We start from the raw sequence: 15,718 nt of genomic DNA, 5'->3' as shown, positions 1-15,718 counted from the left end.
CCATTGCCAAGCCACTGTCCTGGGAGGCCACTGCATTTATAGCAGATTTCCACTCCTTTTCTTGGTCACAGTGCTAGTGTGCTGTGTAGCTGAGTTAAGCCTTGGCATGTAGGAATAAATCCTCCAAAAATGGCTGACATAGCCTTTCCCTGGGAATTGCAGAAATTGGAAAGATGTGCAGGGAGGGCTGAGATCCATTTTCCCCTCAGATGGAGAAAAGCAGCTTTTTTAAATCTCCTCTTGGATCCTCACTATGCAGGAGCCAAAACTGGAGCTGAAAAAGCTCATGTTCTCACATGTAGCTTCAGTCCAGAGCGGGGCCTGGACTAACACAAGCTCTGTTTTCACAGTCCTTCATCTTGGGACAGTTTGAATCCTAACTCAATCTCTTTCTGCAAGGACACCTTGTGAGCAGCACACCAGAAATAGCACAGCTTTCCCCTCACCTCACTGCTGCAGCATTTCTAAAAGCGTAGGCAATGTCCACAGCTTGAGAGGTAGCCCAGGTGTGTTTGTGCTTGAGAGCATGAAATGTGCCCAGCATGTGCAAAAACTGCTCTTGACTCTCCTTTTTGGAGCAGGGGCTCCAGCTTCTGGTAGGAAATTCCTGAGCACAGCCTAAAGCTGGAGTGAGGTCACCTCCCAGCCTTGGGTGGCAGCTCCATGCAACTCCTGCCTTGGTCTGAAGCATTGTGAGCCAGGCTGCTGGATTTAGTCCAGCTTAGAACTCTTCAATCAACTTGAAGAATCAAAAATGAGATACCAAAATGATGCTTTTCCAAATTTCACTCTATCTGCTGCATTGTGCTAATGTACAGCTGGGGATATTTTCAAGCCTGTCTCTTCTGCTTAGAAGTGAGGAGGAGATGTCAGAATGTTATCTAGACTTTCCTGTAAGTGCTTGTTTGTTTACAAAGCTGCCTCCAGATGCTTTGCCTTAAGAATATGTGTTTGACTTTAGTGTAGATTATCCATAAAATAGATTGAATCACTCTCATATCTGTTGTGATGTGGGAGTTCCTGTCAAGAAAAATCTAAATGTTAAAGAATATATTAAAATAGATCTCTCCTCTACCAGGCACATCAAGTAATGTAAGCACTGGTAGGACTCCATGTGGGGAAAGTTTCAGAATCAGCATAACTTTCTTAGTAATTTGTCTTAAATTTGCTTTCTCATTGTCTCACAAATGGAATTTTAAGTATTATTGCAGAGATAGTCAAGGCTTCGTTAGAAGCACATGCCATCTTTGGCTGACAATCAGTACAGCAGCAGTGTCCTCAGGCCTGCTCTGTGACTTTGGGCTGGCCACTCCAGAGGAGAAGGTGACCTGTGTGTGGCTGTCCTCCAGCCCTCTGACACCCCAGACCTTGGTTTTGAACAGCAGCTGCAGGAGAAAGTCACAGAGTCCCAGCACATTCAGTACAGAGCCAAGGTCTAATGAGCAGCTTGTGTGTCCAAATCCCTCTCCTCAGAGAGAATTTGGAGTTTTAGCAGATGATGGCCCAGCTCACAGGCTCTCAGTGAGCTGAGGGACCACTGAGTTTGGTTACTCAGCTTTGTGGTTTTACCCCTCTATCTCCCACATTCCCCCTCAGAAATGGGACAGAGAATGAGCAGAAGCCAAAACAAACAAAACCTGCCCAAATTCAAGCTCATGCACAAGAACCTCACTCCCTTATGGTGCAACTAATCAGTATTAATGTGTTCAGTATAGCCCACCCAATCTGCCTCCATTGCCTTCTGGCAAGACAAAAATAGGTGTTACTGTGAAGAAAAGAGTGTGGATGTATTTTATGTGTCATCTATCTGCTATATGAAATGGAGGCAATCAAGAGGAGACATAGCAGAAGGCAGAAAAGGGGTTTTCAAGCAGAATCACACAAAGGTAACCACTGTGGTCTTCACATTTTATTTTGTTTCCTTTGGTTATAATTTCAAACTGACTGATTCCATGGCTTTGATATAACTTCTGGTTTTTATGTGAGTACAAGTGAGAGAGGAAAAACTGAGAGACTTTGGCGTGGAATGTGGACCCTGGAAAGTAAGCAGCATGTTTTTTAAATTGCAGAGTCCAGTGGGGAATGCCTCTGCTAGCTTGGTGTGCTCAGGAGAGCCCTGACATAAATGAACTGTGTTGGATCAGCAGTCAGTCAGCAGTGCACAGAAGTACAACTGAGGCATGGGAATAAAAGCCAGGAACTGCTTTTATAGGAATGCTGTTTGTAGCTGAGTGAAAGAAGGCAGGAAGGATCAGCTTTCCATGAGAAGGGAATGCTGTTAAAAAAAATTGATGATAAAACTGTAGAAAAATATAATTTCTCATTTTTGCTGTTGAATTCTGGAATCCTCCAGCTGATCTTCCATTGGCGACTGTTAGGGAAGCAGGATGTTCCTGGGATCATTTTGAGGGCATCCAGATTCCTCACCATTCAGGGACTGATAACACACTACAAACAAGAACAATGCTTCAGACCACTGTGATTTTGCACAGGTTTTTGTGAGCTGCTTTCAAAATGCAATCCCAAAGGATTCTTTCAGACTCTGATTGTTAATTTATTTCCTTATCCCCCCACCCTCCATTCCACTCTGTGCAGGGAGCAGGCCCAGAAGACTTCAGCAATCTCCCACCCGAGCAAAGAAGGAAGAAGCTTCAGCAGAAGGTCGATGAACTAAACAGGGACATTCAGAAAGAGATGGATTCAAGGTGAGTCAAACCCCTCCAATGAAAAGTGAAATTGCACTGAGCAGAGCCCTTGTGTGGGATGGATGTGGGTACATCCCAGCAGGAGAGGCTGTTTTGAGATGATGGCATCATCCAAAGTCAGATCTGTAGCTCAGATTTCCTGGAAGATAATGACTCCTGTGCTTCTGTGAATGCTTTTTCTACAAGGCTGCGTTTATCATTCTGGTTGAGAATAAGGCTATTTTAGCTACACACTTTTAATTGATTCAGGCAGCCTGTATTTGTGCTTTGTGTTTGTTCACATTCTGTAGTTGCATTAAAGATTCAGTGTGTTTTGTTTGTGAGACACAGAACTTTTCTTCCCTGGAGGATTTCAAGACTGGTCTCTTCCTAAATACTGCTTTGCATTTGTACACATGTGCCTACATTTTGTGTCAGCTTGCTTTCAAGAACCTATTTATTTTGCCTACTAACCCAGAATTTCTCCTTTATATTTTCTATCATGGATAAGAAAAGAAAATTGCACATGGTTATATGATTTCTCATTGCTTTATTTTTTTCTTCTGTAGTAACTTAGGTTTGCCTTTGTGCAGGTTTTTCTTTCTGTTCTGTATTGATTCTGAGGTAACCCAACATTAAATCAGATATGGAATTGCAGCAGAGTGAAGTTTAAATGAAGACAGTTTATGATGGAGAAAATAGCACCAGCAGTTAAATAAGAGTTAAACAAACAGTAATAATTGTGAGTCATATGTTTGCAACATTGTCCCTTAGGGGCTTCAGGCACAGAGCAGTCCCACTTCCTTGCCACCCACTCTTTTTCCCAGTTTCCACACACACAAGGCAAAGGCACAGGATTGCAATTGTCAGGAGTTTGGTGGGAAACTCTAAAGCATAAAGAGTGTTAACTTGAGCCGTGGGACTCTCATTAACCTCTCCCCCACCAGCTAATGCTTAGAGAAAATCTGAATAGTTGTGCCTAAAACCAGCCACAATTCCATTTTCAGATCTGAAATGTCCATCAGCAGCTGAGAGGAGCTGCCCTGGGACTCGGCCGGACGCGGGGTCACATTTTGTAGCCTCAAGTCCATCTGTCTGTCCCTGTGCTGTGGCAAACACAAACCATCTGCAGCCAGCTTCCTTTTAAGCAGTGTGAAACAAATAAATATCTTTCAGATTATTTGGGTTGCTAAAGACAAGCTGCAACAGGCAGGGTGAGAATTTCTTGTTTGCCCTCCGTTGCTCTTATTGATACATCTTTGTTCCACTTTCTCAACTGGAGGTCAGCCCATGATGGATGATAATGATTCAACTGTTTGTCCATGCCCTGAAAACTGGGAAGATATTAGTCTAGGAAGTTGGAGCTGTCATAGATTGCAATGGTTGTGAGATTTATTATTATTATTTTCCCCAGGGGAGCAAGTAGGTACTGTTGTAGTACATAAAAAACCATGTCAGGCTAAAAATCAATATCAAATATCTTCTTATGTTGTAGGTAACTCACTGGTTTTTATCTCTAACAATGTAAATTCTCTTCTGGCAAATAATTTTACTGGTTTTTTTCAATGGCTGGTTCTATACAGGGCAAAAGCCCCATCTGGGTGTTGTCAGTTCCCTTTGTAACAGCTTAGGTTGAACCTCAGAGTGAAAGAACAGTTTACTAAAGGCATTTACCCCCAGCTGCACTAAATGTGTTTGGTTTTTGTTGTGCCCCTCAGAGATGCCTTAACAAAGATGAAAGATGTGTACATCAAGAACCCCCAGATGGGAGATGCAGCGAGCGTGGACCACAGATTGGCAGAGCTGGGGCAGAACATTGAAAAGCTGCGATTAGAAGTTCAGAAATTCGAGGTATGAGAAGAGATATTTCAATTAAAAGCAGCTCAGCAAATGCTCAGGTCTGAGCAGGGCCTTCCTGGCTTTTCCAGATGTTTTGATGCACTTTGGTGTGTGAGGGCAAGGGCTATGTGATCACTTGCATTAATAGGGGTCTTTGAGCTGATTTGTGTAACACAAACATGAACATCTCCTGTGGCAGTCAGCCCACAGTTAAATTTGCCACAGGAAACAAATTGTGCTAAGTGAAGGTGAAGAGAAAATGTAGTGCTCTCTGGACTGCCCAGAGGGCTTCAGATGCTTATTTAATTAATTAAATAGATTGAAGCATCATGTTACAGACCTCTGTGGAAAATCAGAGTGACATAAATGCAAAGCACCATTTAGAGACTAACAGCAAGACAGAAGCCATCAGATGAAATATGTTTTGAGGAGTAGTCTGCCATGAACAGGAAGCTGCTCTGTGATATAAAATCTCCAGAACAGAAGGGGAGTGTTTGGAATATATGAAGCCCATTATAATTACATGAGAAGGATTAGACAGCTGAGAAAAGACTTCACTTTCTACATTATGCTTTGAACATAAACAGATACAGCCCATTAATTTCAGATGTGGTTTTACTATCCATTGCTTTCCTACCCGTTTGAAGCCAGTGGCTCTTTCATTCTCCCCAGCTTTTGTTCTTGTGCATTCAGCAGTTGCTGAGTTTCTGGTGTTACTCAGACTGCTCTAAGCAGCCACACATCATTTTACTGGATTGTGATGGGAGCAGCATCATCTCCCGCTGGCTGTTACCTGCTTCTCTCTCAGGGTGTTTCCAGGACCCAGTGCCAAGAAACAGTTACATTTTCAATAAGATTGAATAACTCAAAGGAAAACGTGAACATGCTTACAAACCAGTCTGTGCTCTATAGCCTGGGTGTCAGGAGTGCCCCAGCAGGGTGAGCACTGTCTGTCTGTCCGTCTGTCCGGCAGGGCTGGCTGGCAGAGGTGGAGGGGCGGCTGCCGGCACGGAGCGAGCAGTCCCGGCGCCAGAGCGGGGTCTACGAGGCACAGAACGCATCGGGAGTGAACAGCTGTGCCCAGGACAGGGAGAGGTACAGTATCTGAACGGGCTGGGGCTCAGCAGAGCCTCTGCAGGCACAGCCAGGGCTCTGCAGCCTCCTCTTGCCTCAAATTGCTGCTTTCTGTGATGAGCTGTGTGACAGCCCCCTTGCTCACTGCTGTGAGCCAGTGCGTTTTTACAGCTTTTAATGGTAAAAATGAGGGTTCTCACTTATCTTAGCTAGCTCCAAGCAAGCTCTGGAATCACTGAGCTGCTCCAGCTGGAGTTGCTCCCCTTGCCCCAAGCCTGGTGACCGAGTGGTTCTCTCTGCTGCTGAGGTTGGTTGCTATAGTTGCTGTGTTTTTCCTCTCTTGAGCAGCCCCGATGGCAGTTACACAGAAGAGCAAAGCCAGGAGACTGAGATGAAAGTACCTGCAACAGACTTTGATGATGAGTTTGATGATGAAGAACCACTACCCACCATAGGAACGTGTAAAGCTCTCTATACATTTGAAGGTATCGCTCAAACTTTACCCTCATTTCTCTGACTGTGACCGTGTTCACAGGGGTCCCAGGATGAGGGAAGAGATGAGGATCTGACTCCATGTTTCAGAAGGCTTGATTTATTATTTTATGATATATTAAAACTATACTAAAAGAATAGAAGAAAGGATTTCATCAGAAGGCTGGCTAAGAATAGAAAAAGAAGGAATGATAACAAAGGTTTGTGGCTCGGACGGAAAGTCTGAGCCAGCTGGGCTGTGATTGGCCATTAATTAGAAACAACCACATGAGACCAATCCCAGATGCACCTGTTGCATTCCACAGCAGCAGATAACCATTGGTTACATTTTGTTCCTGAGGCCTCTCAGCTTCTCAGGAGAAAAAAATCCTATGGAAAGGACTTTTCAGAAAATATCATGGCTACACTCTGACTGGGGTTTTTCAAGTTTATATGCCAAGGGCAAGTGGGAAACCTTCATTAAACCTTAAATAGCCAAAGGGCAAGTGAGGATCTGGTGTGATTCTGCAGAAAGGCACCAAGACAGGGATTTTTCTCCTGTTGCACAGGAACTCTACGACTCTACAGAAAGAACCAAAACTCTGCTGTCAGGGTCACATTTCTGGTTCTTTATGTACACGCTGCTGCCTCCTGAATCACAAGCTTCTGTTCTTGCTACCAGTGATGCACCAAAAGCTGTGTCCACCCATGGTCTGAGTTACTGATTCCTGCTGTGCAGCACAGCCTGAAGTGCCTGTTGCTGTGTGTTTCAGGTCAGAATGAAGGAACAATCTCTGTAGCAGAAGGAGAGATGCTCTATGTCATAGAAGAAGACAAAGGGGACGGGTGGACGCGGATCCGAAGGAACGAAGATGAGGAGGGCTATGTCCCCACGTCCTATGTTGAAGTCTATTTGGACAAAAATGCCAAAGGTGCTATGACCTATATTTAATGCTATTATTATTGTTTTATTTGCTTTCACAGAGATAAACCAAGCCTGAAGCTGCTCTGTGTTGCAGATAGAGCCTTTTAAGAGTCTGTACAATGCCACCAAGTGCATTATTCCGTACGTGGACTAATCATGGCTTGTTGTACTGCAAAATGTGCTTTTCTTGCTCAGAGAAGGGTAGTGTGGGGGATTTCTAAAAGCAGAGGGGAAATGCAGCCTTGCCTGGACAGTGTTTGCTCAAGTGTCACTGCCATTGCACGCCCAGCTTAGTGCAGGAAGCACAAAGCCCTTTGGGATCCTTCAGGCTCTCCTCAGAAACCCAGGTGACATCTCAGACTGTTTGTCCCAAAGTCACTCAGTGGAACTTTATGGAGGGAATATTTAGACTGCTGGTTTGTGTCTGTGTGGGAGCTTTACAGAGCCTGTTGTGTTCTGGGGACCTTTTGGATTGAAAACTGGTGGTAATTTAGTTTAGTATGTGTGGAAGGGGAAGGAGAGATCTTACCAAACCCCCTCTACACAGCACTCTGTGGTCCCTGATAAATGGGTAAAACATTGAGAAAGCTCCTCTGTTCTTTCCCACCTTGCTACATTTCAGATGTATTTGCTGTTGCAGATGACCAGAACTAATGGTTTAATCTTTTGCTTACTTGACATCAATGGAGACATTCAGAGTTTGGACTCTGTAAGCTGCTGTTTGTTGCTTTTAATTCCTCCCAAATGTTTTGTGTAAGGAAGCAGTGCTGCAGGGCAGACCTGGCTGGAGTAAATGCCAGTGCTGAACACCTGGTAGTGGGATACATTGAGAAATCAAAAGATTTTAGCCCTGTTTCAAATCAGGATGTGAGAATTCCATTGTGTTAAATAATTTGTGTTTATTCAGCCACTTAATCCTTCAGATTATTGTGTTTCCTAGACTTGAGAGTTCTTGGTATGAACCAAGTGGCCTCATCTAAGTCAAAAGCAAACTGAACCATTTTCTTTGGGGTTTATGGGCAACAGGAAGAGAGGACTAGGACTGTACCCATAAACCAGCACTGAAACCTGGGCAGTTCAGAGTTGGGTTGGGTGTTAATCAGTGCAGTGCCTTGTCTGGGCCTTGTTTTATTTTGCCATGATACAGTAGTTTTATGTTCCTGTTGGCAAATACATGCTCAGCTGAGATGCAAAAGAGTACAAAAAGTTTAGCCCCTCTATTGGTTTTTATTGATCTGTGAAAGATGGATCATCCATTCCCCTTTATTGCCAGAACAAGGCTGAAGGATTGGAAATATGGAAACACAGACTGATTTGGGTTGGAAGGGACCCTCTCATTCCAACCCTCTCCATCAGAGTAAAAACACAAACTGTGCCAGGGGTGAAGGCTGATACAGCTGCAGCCATGTCTGTAGCCACAATGGAGGCTTTTCAGATCATTTAAAGCTTTTCCATTAATTTTGCTGGATTTCAGGAACAAAATCAAACAGATCTGTGAATATCTAATGTATAGGAACAACAATGTTTACCTCTTTTATTTCTCAAGTCTCTGGTTTAAAAGAAAAGCTAAAAGAGAATGCTTCAAAGAATGCAGCATAAAGATTTGGAGGAAATGCTGCTGTGTTTAAAAGGTGAACTTTGTTGCAAGCTGCAAATTGATTTTTAGGGTATTGGTAGAAGTGACTTGATTCAGGCCTTGAAATAGAAGCGATGACATTCCTGAAGACAATATTGTAAATACTAATGCAAACTTTAGTAATCCTTTCCTCTTTTTGGAAGGAAGGTTGAGCAGCTGGCGCCACAAAAGGCTGGTGGCAGAAGGGTGGGAGCTCATAGCAGCCCCTGTGACTGTCCCAGCCAACAGAGCCAGTCCCAGTCCTGGCTCAGCCTTTCCTGCCTGGCCAGGCTGTGTCTGTGCCATGAGCCAGGGGCAGCTCAGTGCCACTGCTCAGTGCTCTCTGAGAAGCTGCTTTTTCACTCAGCTGGAGCCTGTGTTGTCAGGGCTCTGCTGCAGAGCTGAGCTGAGCAGGACAGGTAAGTTGTGTGCTGCAGGTGCCCTCCTGATCACAGTCTTAGAGGAGCCAAGCTGGGTCTGTGCCCTGCCAGTCCCTGAGTGAGGGCTCCTGATGACATTTACAGGGGTGCCTCTGGTCAGAGAGTGTTGGCAAACCCTGTCACAAAAAGAACAGTAATGCCTATCTTGTTTTGCCTTTTTTTTTTTTTTCCAGATGTGCACAAACCACTTCAGAAAATCTCTGAGTAGGTTTGCATAGGCCTGTCCACCCTTTATTCTCCTGGTTTGCTGCTACGGTTGTTTTAAGCGCTCTGTTTGAGAAGGTTTTCTTTAGAAGAGATGAATGCACATGTCACATCTCCATCACTGAAAGACTTTGTTAGGTATCAGGCTGGCTCTGAAATGAAGGTGCTGCCCTGACTGTGTCCATTTAGTGCAAACAGCACTGTTGTCCTTCTGAATAGAAAGGAGAGCTGCAGGCTCTGCTCCCCTGGGATTCCTGCAGGAGGCTGTTCTGTGCACACCTGGGTGTAGCATCTTGCAGGGCTTTTCTGTACCTGTCTGGTGTCTGGTGCTGAGAACTCAGACACAGGAACTGGTTGGGCCTTTCAGCTCGAGACCGAGCACCCTGTGTCACTGCCTATGGTACCTCATCATCTGCTTGGCAACAAAAATGTCTTTCACTGAGGGATGTTGTGAAATCCTGTGACACAAAATTCCTGCATGGAGTGCCCAGCTCTGTGCAAACCCTGCACTGCACCCAGCAGCAAGGCCACGTTCCCTTCCAGCCAAAGCCTGGCTGTTTGTGTGGGGGGCATGCAGGAGTGGAGGCTGCTTGGGGAGGTTGAACTTCTTGATAAAAACTATTTTGGAGCTGTGGGCTGATGAGCATTTTGGCTCCTGTTCCCCCTCATCTTTGATGATATCAGTGATTCCTTATGGGCAGCTCTGGCATTCCCAGTGCTGCAGCTCTGCTCTTTGCTGTAACCATCATGCAGAGCCTTGACTTATATAAATAAATAGGTAAAAGTTAACCATGCTGATGCACTTTTTATCTAGGATATATCTGATTATTTAATGCTTGCCAAATTATTTAGGAATTGGTAATTATAAACTGGACTGTGGCTTTTTAAAATCCTCTTGTTAAATACGTGCCCTTAGTTCTCCCAGTATATAAAAAAAATTGTATATAACATAACTTAAAGACTAAAGTTACTTGAATTTGAATTGTTTTTATCCTTTTATATGTGTATAAATATAAATGGTTTTATAGGCTGTTCTTCTGCTTAACCCAGCTGTTTTGGTAACTGCTCAGTCCCTCTGATGTTGATAAGTGGTTTTGGTTACTCAGCTGCCTGCACCTGGACTTGCATAGAAGCTGCTGTTGTGTGTTAAGGTTTGTTCAATCTGGCCAGTGTGGTTGTCTTGTTTCTATTCTTATTTTTTAAAGAATCATCATCTGTCAGGAATCTCTTTATAGCTTGATGTACCATGGTGTCTTCTTCTAATAAACATTATATTTTCTCATTCCTGTGAGGTTTTGGTTTTTGAGTTTTTTTAATGACAGTAACTAGTAGATGGCAATGATTAGTGGCAAAAAATAGTGGCATTTAACTTTGCTAAGGGACAGCAAATGGCCCAGAGCTGCTTCTCACTCTCAGCACAAACGAAATTCTTCTCAACAAAAATATTTTATTGTTGCTCTTTGGAAACTTCTTTGTGCTATCATTTGGAAGGATTTGATGGAAGTGGGTGCAAAGGGGGTGAGAAGGTTCCCCTGGTTTCTCAAATGCAAAGGAAGTTTGGACTCATCCTGTATTCCCTTGGATACAGCAGTTTGGGCCAAATCACGTCCTGGATTGTGGCTTCACTTGGCCAAAGGCAAAACTTGTCCTCAGCCCCCAGCCTGTGGGAACAGGCATGGCCAGAGGAGGCTTTGGAGGCTTGGGCTGCTTCACTGACCTGCATATTCCTGGCTTCCCTTGAGAAAGAAAGGCCTCTGCAGCCTGTGGTGGAAAGGAAAGCTCTGGATCCCTCTGCAAATTCTTTGATTTAATTTCCTGTTGTTGTTCAGTGTCACTGATGGTCTCTGGAGCTGTCACTTGAACAGATGCAGTGCTGCTTTGCTGACAGAAAATGAAAAAGCTGTTTGTTTGCTCAGTGGCACAAAGCAGGTGCTGGCAGGGTCCTGGCCCTGTGCTTTCCTCCCAGAGCACAGCAGAATCCCAGGGATGCTCATCCAGGCTGGAGGGAAGGGCTGAGGGTGCAAGGTTTCTGTCTGAGTCAGGAGCCTTCCTAAGCCCTGTAACCCAGTAGATGCTTCATTGCTTTATTCCTTTAACCTCCTGCAGGCAGAGCTGCTCTTAAGGGACCCCATTTCCCCCAGCCTCTTTCTAATCCAGTCTCTTTCTTTTTGTCTTTCTTATGTTTTAGATTCCTAAAGGTGTTTGTGCTGGTGCAAGAACCTCGGGGCGAGCTTGTCACAGAAGGAGAAACAAAATGGTCTGTTTACCCTGCAGGCAGTTAAAACACACCCATGGAAAGCCAGACTCCCACTCTTGTCTGGAGTTCCCACTTGAAAAATTCAGACCTAAATTCCATCCCAGTACCATTCAGATGCTTGCTCTTTTCCATGGCATGCTACTTGTGACTCGGATTTCCTTATCAGCCTCTCCCACTCTTCTGCCAGCCTGGCACAGCCCCTCTGTCAAACATAACACACACTTCTCCCAGCCCAGTCCCTCCCAACTTCTGTCAGACATCTGCTGGCTGCCCTTGGACAGCCAGAGAGTCCCAAGCATGTTCTGGTCTGTCTTCTGTCCCCTTGTCCCTCAGTCCATCTGGATGTGCACACTGGTCCATCAGCATTCACGTGGTGCCTTCAGTGCCAGACCTGCAGGTTCCTCTCACCAGAGAGCCTGGGAAGGAGGTGGAAAACCTCCCTGGGCAGTGTCACAGCAGCTGGACTGGGCTCTCAATCTGTCACTATTAAATCTGATCCACATGCATCATTCAACATTCTGCCTTCCCCAAAAGGTCACTAATACTTGTCAGCCTTTATTTCTTTTTTCCAAATCCAGGCTGATGCTCATTCCAGGTATTAAACCCCTCTGACCCTGCTGTTTCCTGAAACCCTTCAAGCTCACGTATGTACTTGTTTTCCTGCTCGTTCTGTCTGCCCCCTCCTGTGTCCCTGCTGTTCCTCACACACACACAGACACACACAGACACAGACAGTGGCATTTTGGTTGGCAGCCCTTGCTGCTGCTGCTCACAGCCCAGTTTGGCTCTGGTTTCAGCCTGCATGCTCGCCCTGTTGCCTTGCCTGCGCCCACCTTCCTCAGGGTCACGTTATTTTGTGGCTCGTGGTTTAATCTCTCTGCAGTTTTCTTTTGGTTGGTTTGTTTTTCAGCATTTCAGACCTGCCTTCTCTTTTTTGCATGACCTCCTGTGCGTTCTCATCAGTTCATGTTGGAATAACAGAGTTTTTTTAGATAAATAAAAGAGGAAAGAAAAAAAAAAAAAAGAAACTGCACTGTTTCCTTCTCCCATCTTGTCATGGACTGGACCTGGACCCAGCAGCCAGACAGGAATTGTGACCACCCTGTTCTCACATGCTTTGGTTTGAAGCAGAAGTAGGATAAGTGATTCTGCACTTTATCATGTCATACAGTGGTAAGAGAGCTACAATATCTCCAAAAACCACATGATCTGGACTTCAGCTGCCTAACAAAGGGTTAATTCCCTCTCTAAACTTCTACAAACTTCTATATTCTAACTTGGTTTCCCCTGAATTGTTACCATTGCTTGGGTTTTGCAGTCATGGACATGTTTGAGCCCTCCAAGAATCAGTTGCCACTAAATAGCTCCTGAGGGCCAAATTAATCCATGGATCCATGCCTTGTTTGGGGGAATCTTCTGGCTCCAGTCCAGCTCCAGCATATGCTGTACAATCCCCACAAGTTGAGAAATGTTACATGGAAGCCACTCTGGGCAGTGACCCCAAAATGAAACCTCTCAGGGTTTGTTTGCAGGCAGGTGGGTGTTGTTCTGCTGCCTGCTGGGCTGTCCTGCAGGGTCAGCACATCAAAACACAGCCCAGAATCTCAGTCTCTGTGTTGGGGATGAGGTGATTTTTGAGCTGGGTTATGTGTGGTGTTCATAGTTCTGTCCCTTTCTCTCCATTTAAGATGCCAACTTTTGTTTTTACCAAGTCCCTTGGTGCTACAGTACATCCTGTAGCTGTTGTGTGATGGTGCTTAAGAGTTGCCAGCATGAACCAGCAGAAGGTTTGTGATTTAAACCCAACCCAAATGTGCTGAGCACAGGCAGCACCAATGCTGGGGCTGTTCTGCTGCAGCACTGGAGGGTCAGAACCCATAAATCACTGCCTTACCCCTGCTGCTGCTGTGGTCACTGAGCTGTTCAGATCAAGAGCAGAATGGGATCCCCCTGGTTGGCACCTGTGGCTTTGTGGTCTCCACTGCCAGGGGATCTAAAGGGTTGAACAATTAACAGGTGTGCAAAAATATCCTTAAAATATTTTTAGCTGCAGTATTTTTATTCTCGTGTCCAATGCACTGTTGAATCAGCAGCTAAGAATTCACTTTCACCTATTGTTGTGCCATCTATGTAAAAACTAGATCAAAGTTTGCTTTTCTATATTTAATCTGGGTGGACAGTATATTATTGTCAGCCTCTGTGGAACATTGGAACAATTGCAATGTCTGTGTTTCGAAATTGTGCTGTAGAAGGAGCATTAGCTTTAGCTGACTGATTGATTCCTGAAGTTTTAATAAAAGACCATGTATGGAGTTTTTATAAACTTGGCAAGTAGTTCCCAAAAGCCTGGATCTTAAAACTTATTTAAGGAATAGTCACAGTCATATCTCATAGTCTGCACATGTTTATTCTGCTGCTGTTATTCAGGGTAATGAATAATTTTTGTAGAATTTACCTTTGGCAAATGCTGAAGAACTAAATATGTGACTGGTTTATAAAAACTCTGCTTGGATTTACTAATCTTGCCCAGCAGCGTAGACTGTACATCCTATGAAATGTCATGATCCCCAGCAAAAGTCTCTAATGCCCTTTCTTAACACCTGTAAATAGAGAAGAAACATATTTACTGATACTCAAAGTTGTGTTTAATGCTGAGTATTTTTCAGAAGTTCATTTAGTTTGATGCATATTGTTCTTTGGTTTTTTGTTTTCCTGCCTGAAATGACAGAAGACCTAAAAGAAGCCAAATTCTATTTTAACATGATGATGTCGAGCACTTTTTTATTTGTATATGTGTGTGTATGTGTGTTTGAGCACTGATCTCGAGATCTTGGTGGCATCTCAGTGTTGTGATTTCATTGCCAATGTAAAAGGTTCTGGTGTTGCCCATTCATTTCTGGAGACAGAATTCAATCAAATAAAGTGCTTCCATTTGAAAGCGAATATTGACCTTGTAGCAATGAAACAAAGTCATCTGCATACTTAAATAAACATTTAATTCCAGAAATACAGTTTCACTGGACCCTTTTGATCAGCCAGACAGGAAGAAAAATGGATTTGTTGCTTTTTCCCCCCAACAGAAGCGTTGGTGCCTCTTTGCTGGGGCTCTCGGGGCTGTTGAGATGCAGCCATTGCTCTCCAGGAGCTGCTGCTTCCCTCATGTGTCCAGTGGAGAGTGGGAATTTGAATTTGCCTGTGGCTGCTGCTTCAGCCACAGAGAAATTCAGGCTAAAACTCCCCAGAGCTGCTCTCTTACTCCTCATTATTCTTCCTGACTCTGGGGTGGATTTGGGTTTTGTTTCCAGCTGTAAAATGTACATGGAACAAGTGGCTCAACACATTCCAGTGTGGTGCTGTTCCTGGTTCTCTCCTCAGAAAAGTGAGGACACATTTTCACCTGTGGTACCTGTTGGTTTTGCTTTTGTATTTTATTTTATATTATTTCTTACTGGAATTTTCAGGAGTAATAATTTAGCTCTGTCTGTACCTCTGACTGTCCCACAGAGCTGGGTCCCATCAGGTCACTTTGATTTTCTCAAACTTTGACCTTTCCAGCTGGCACTGAAGAGAGAATGAAGTGGTTGGGTTGTTTGTTTGTTGTTTTTTTTTTAACTTAGTCATGTGAGGAGAAAGGAAAATGGGCTGTTGTGGCTGGAGCTGGTGTTGGGAAGGGCAGGTGGTTTGTGCTTTTTCAGGAGGAGCCTATCAGAACTGGAAACCTGGGGGAAAGATTGCATCTAAAGAGAGAGCTGTACCATGGAATGCCTGTGGTGAATGCTCTGGTTTAGCTGCAAGCCTTGGCAGATGTTTTTGATGCTGATTGGTTTTATATTAAAACTCAGGCTGTTGCAAGCCTGGTAAGGAATGGTTTGGGCAGGGATGTGAGGATGTGCACGTGTGTCCAACACAGCAATGCCTCCTTCACCAGGTAATCCAAAAAGCAGGCACATTTCTGGGACTCTGGCTGAGGTGTACAATTCCATTCTGGTGTGCAGGGTTGTGAGTAATGTGTGTGTGTCTCTAGCTGAGAGAAAAGCCCCCAGCTCTTGGCCAGCTTCTCCATCACCCCTTGGTCCAGGTCACTGCAAAGAGCCCATCCAGGAGCCGAGATTTGCAGTTTTCCCACTCAGTAGGTGACACCTGGTGCTCCTTTCATCTGACAAATAATCTAGAGATTATTTTTGTTTAATACAGTCAAGCTGCTACATT

At 44.4% G+C, this 15,718-nt stretch overlaps 1 protein-coding gene across 21 annotated transcripts in view; it reads left to right on the top strand.

Annotated features, from left to right (window-relative positions):
• The window catches only part of FNBP1 (formin binding protein 1), a 93,173-nt gene extending 78,657 nt beyond the window's left edge, over positions 1-14,516 (top strand). For 12 of the 21 annotated variants that reach the window (XM_036394262.2, XM_036394261.2, XM_036394251.2 and 9 more), the window contains 6 exons: positions 2,596-2,705; positions 4,403-4,535; positions 5,497-5,618; positions 5,943-6,082; positions 6,842-7,000; positions 9,222-10,534. In XM_036394262.2, coding sequence (XP_036250155.1) covers positions 2,596-2,705; positions 4,403-4,535; positions 5,497-5,618; positions 5,943-6,082; positions 6,842-7,000; positions 9,222-9,256 — 699 coding nt within the window. In that variant the 3' untranslated portion in view covers positions 9,257-10,534. Of the gene's footprint in view, positions 1-2,595; positions 2,706-4,402; positions 4,536-5,496; positions 5,619-5,942; positions 6,083-6,841; positions 7,981-9,221; positions 10,535-11,440 lie in introns of those variants that run through there. The other 9 variants (XM_036394257.2, XM_036394256.2, XM_036394254.2 and 6 more) reach the window with 4 other exon arrangements.
• Positions 14,517-15,718: the final 1,202 nt, after the last annotated feature.

This window comes from Molothrus ater, chromosome 20 (assembly GCF_012460135.2).
Source record: "Molothrus ater isolate BHLD 08-10-18 breed brown headed cowbird chromosome 20, BPBGC_Mater_1.1, whole genome shotgun sequence".
NCBI lineage: Eukaryota > Metazoa > Chordata > Aves > Passeriformes > Icteridae > Molothrus > Molothrus ater.
This window is presented reverse-complemented; position numbering and strand designations above follow the sequence as displayed.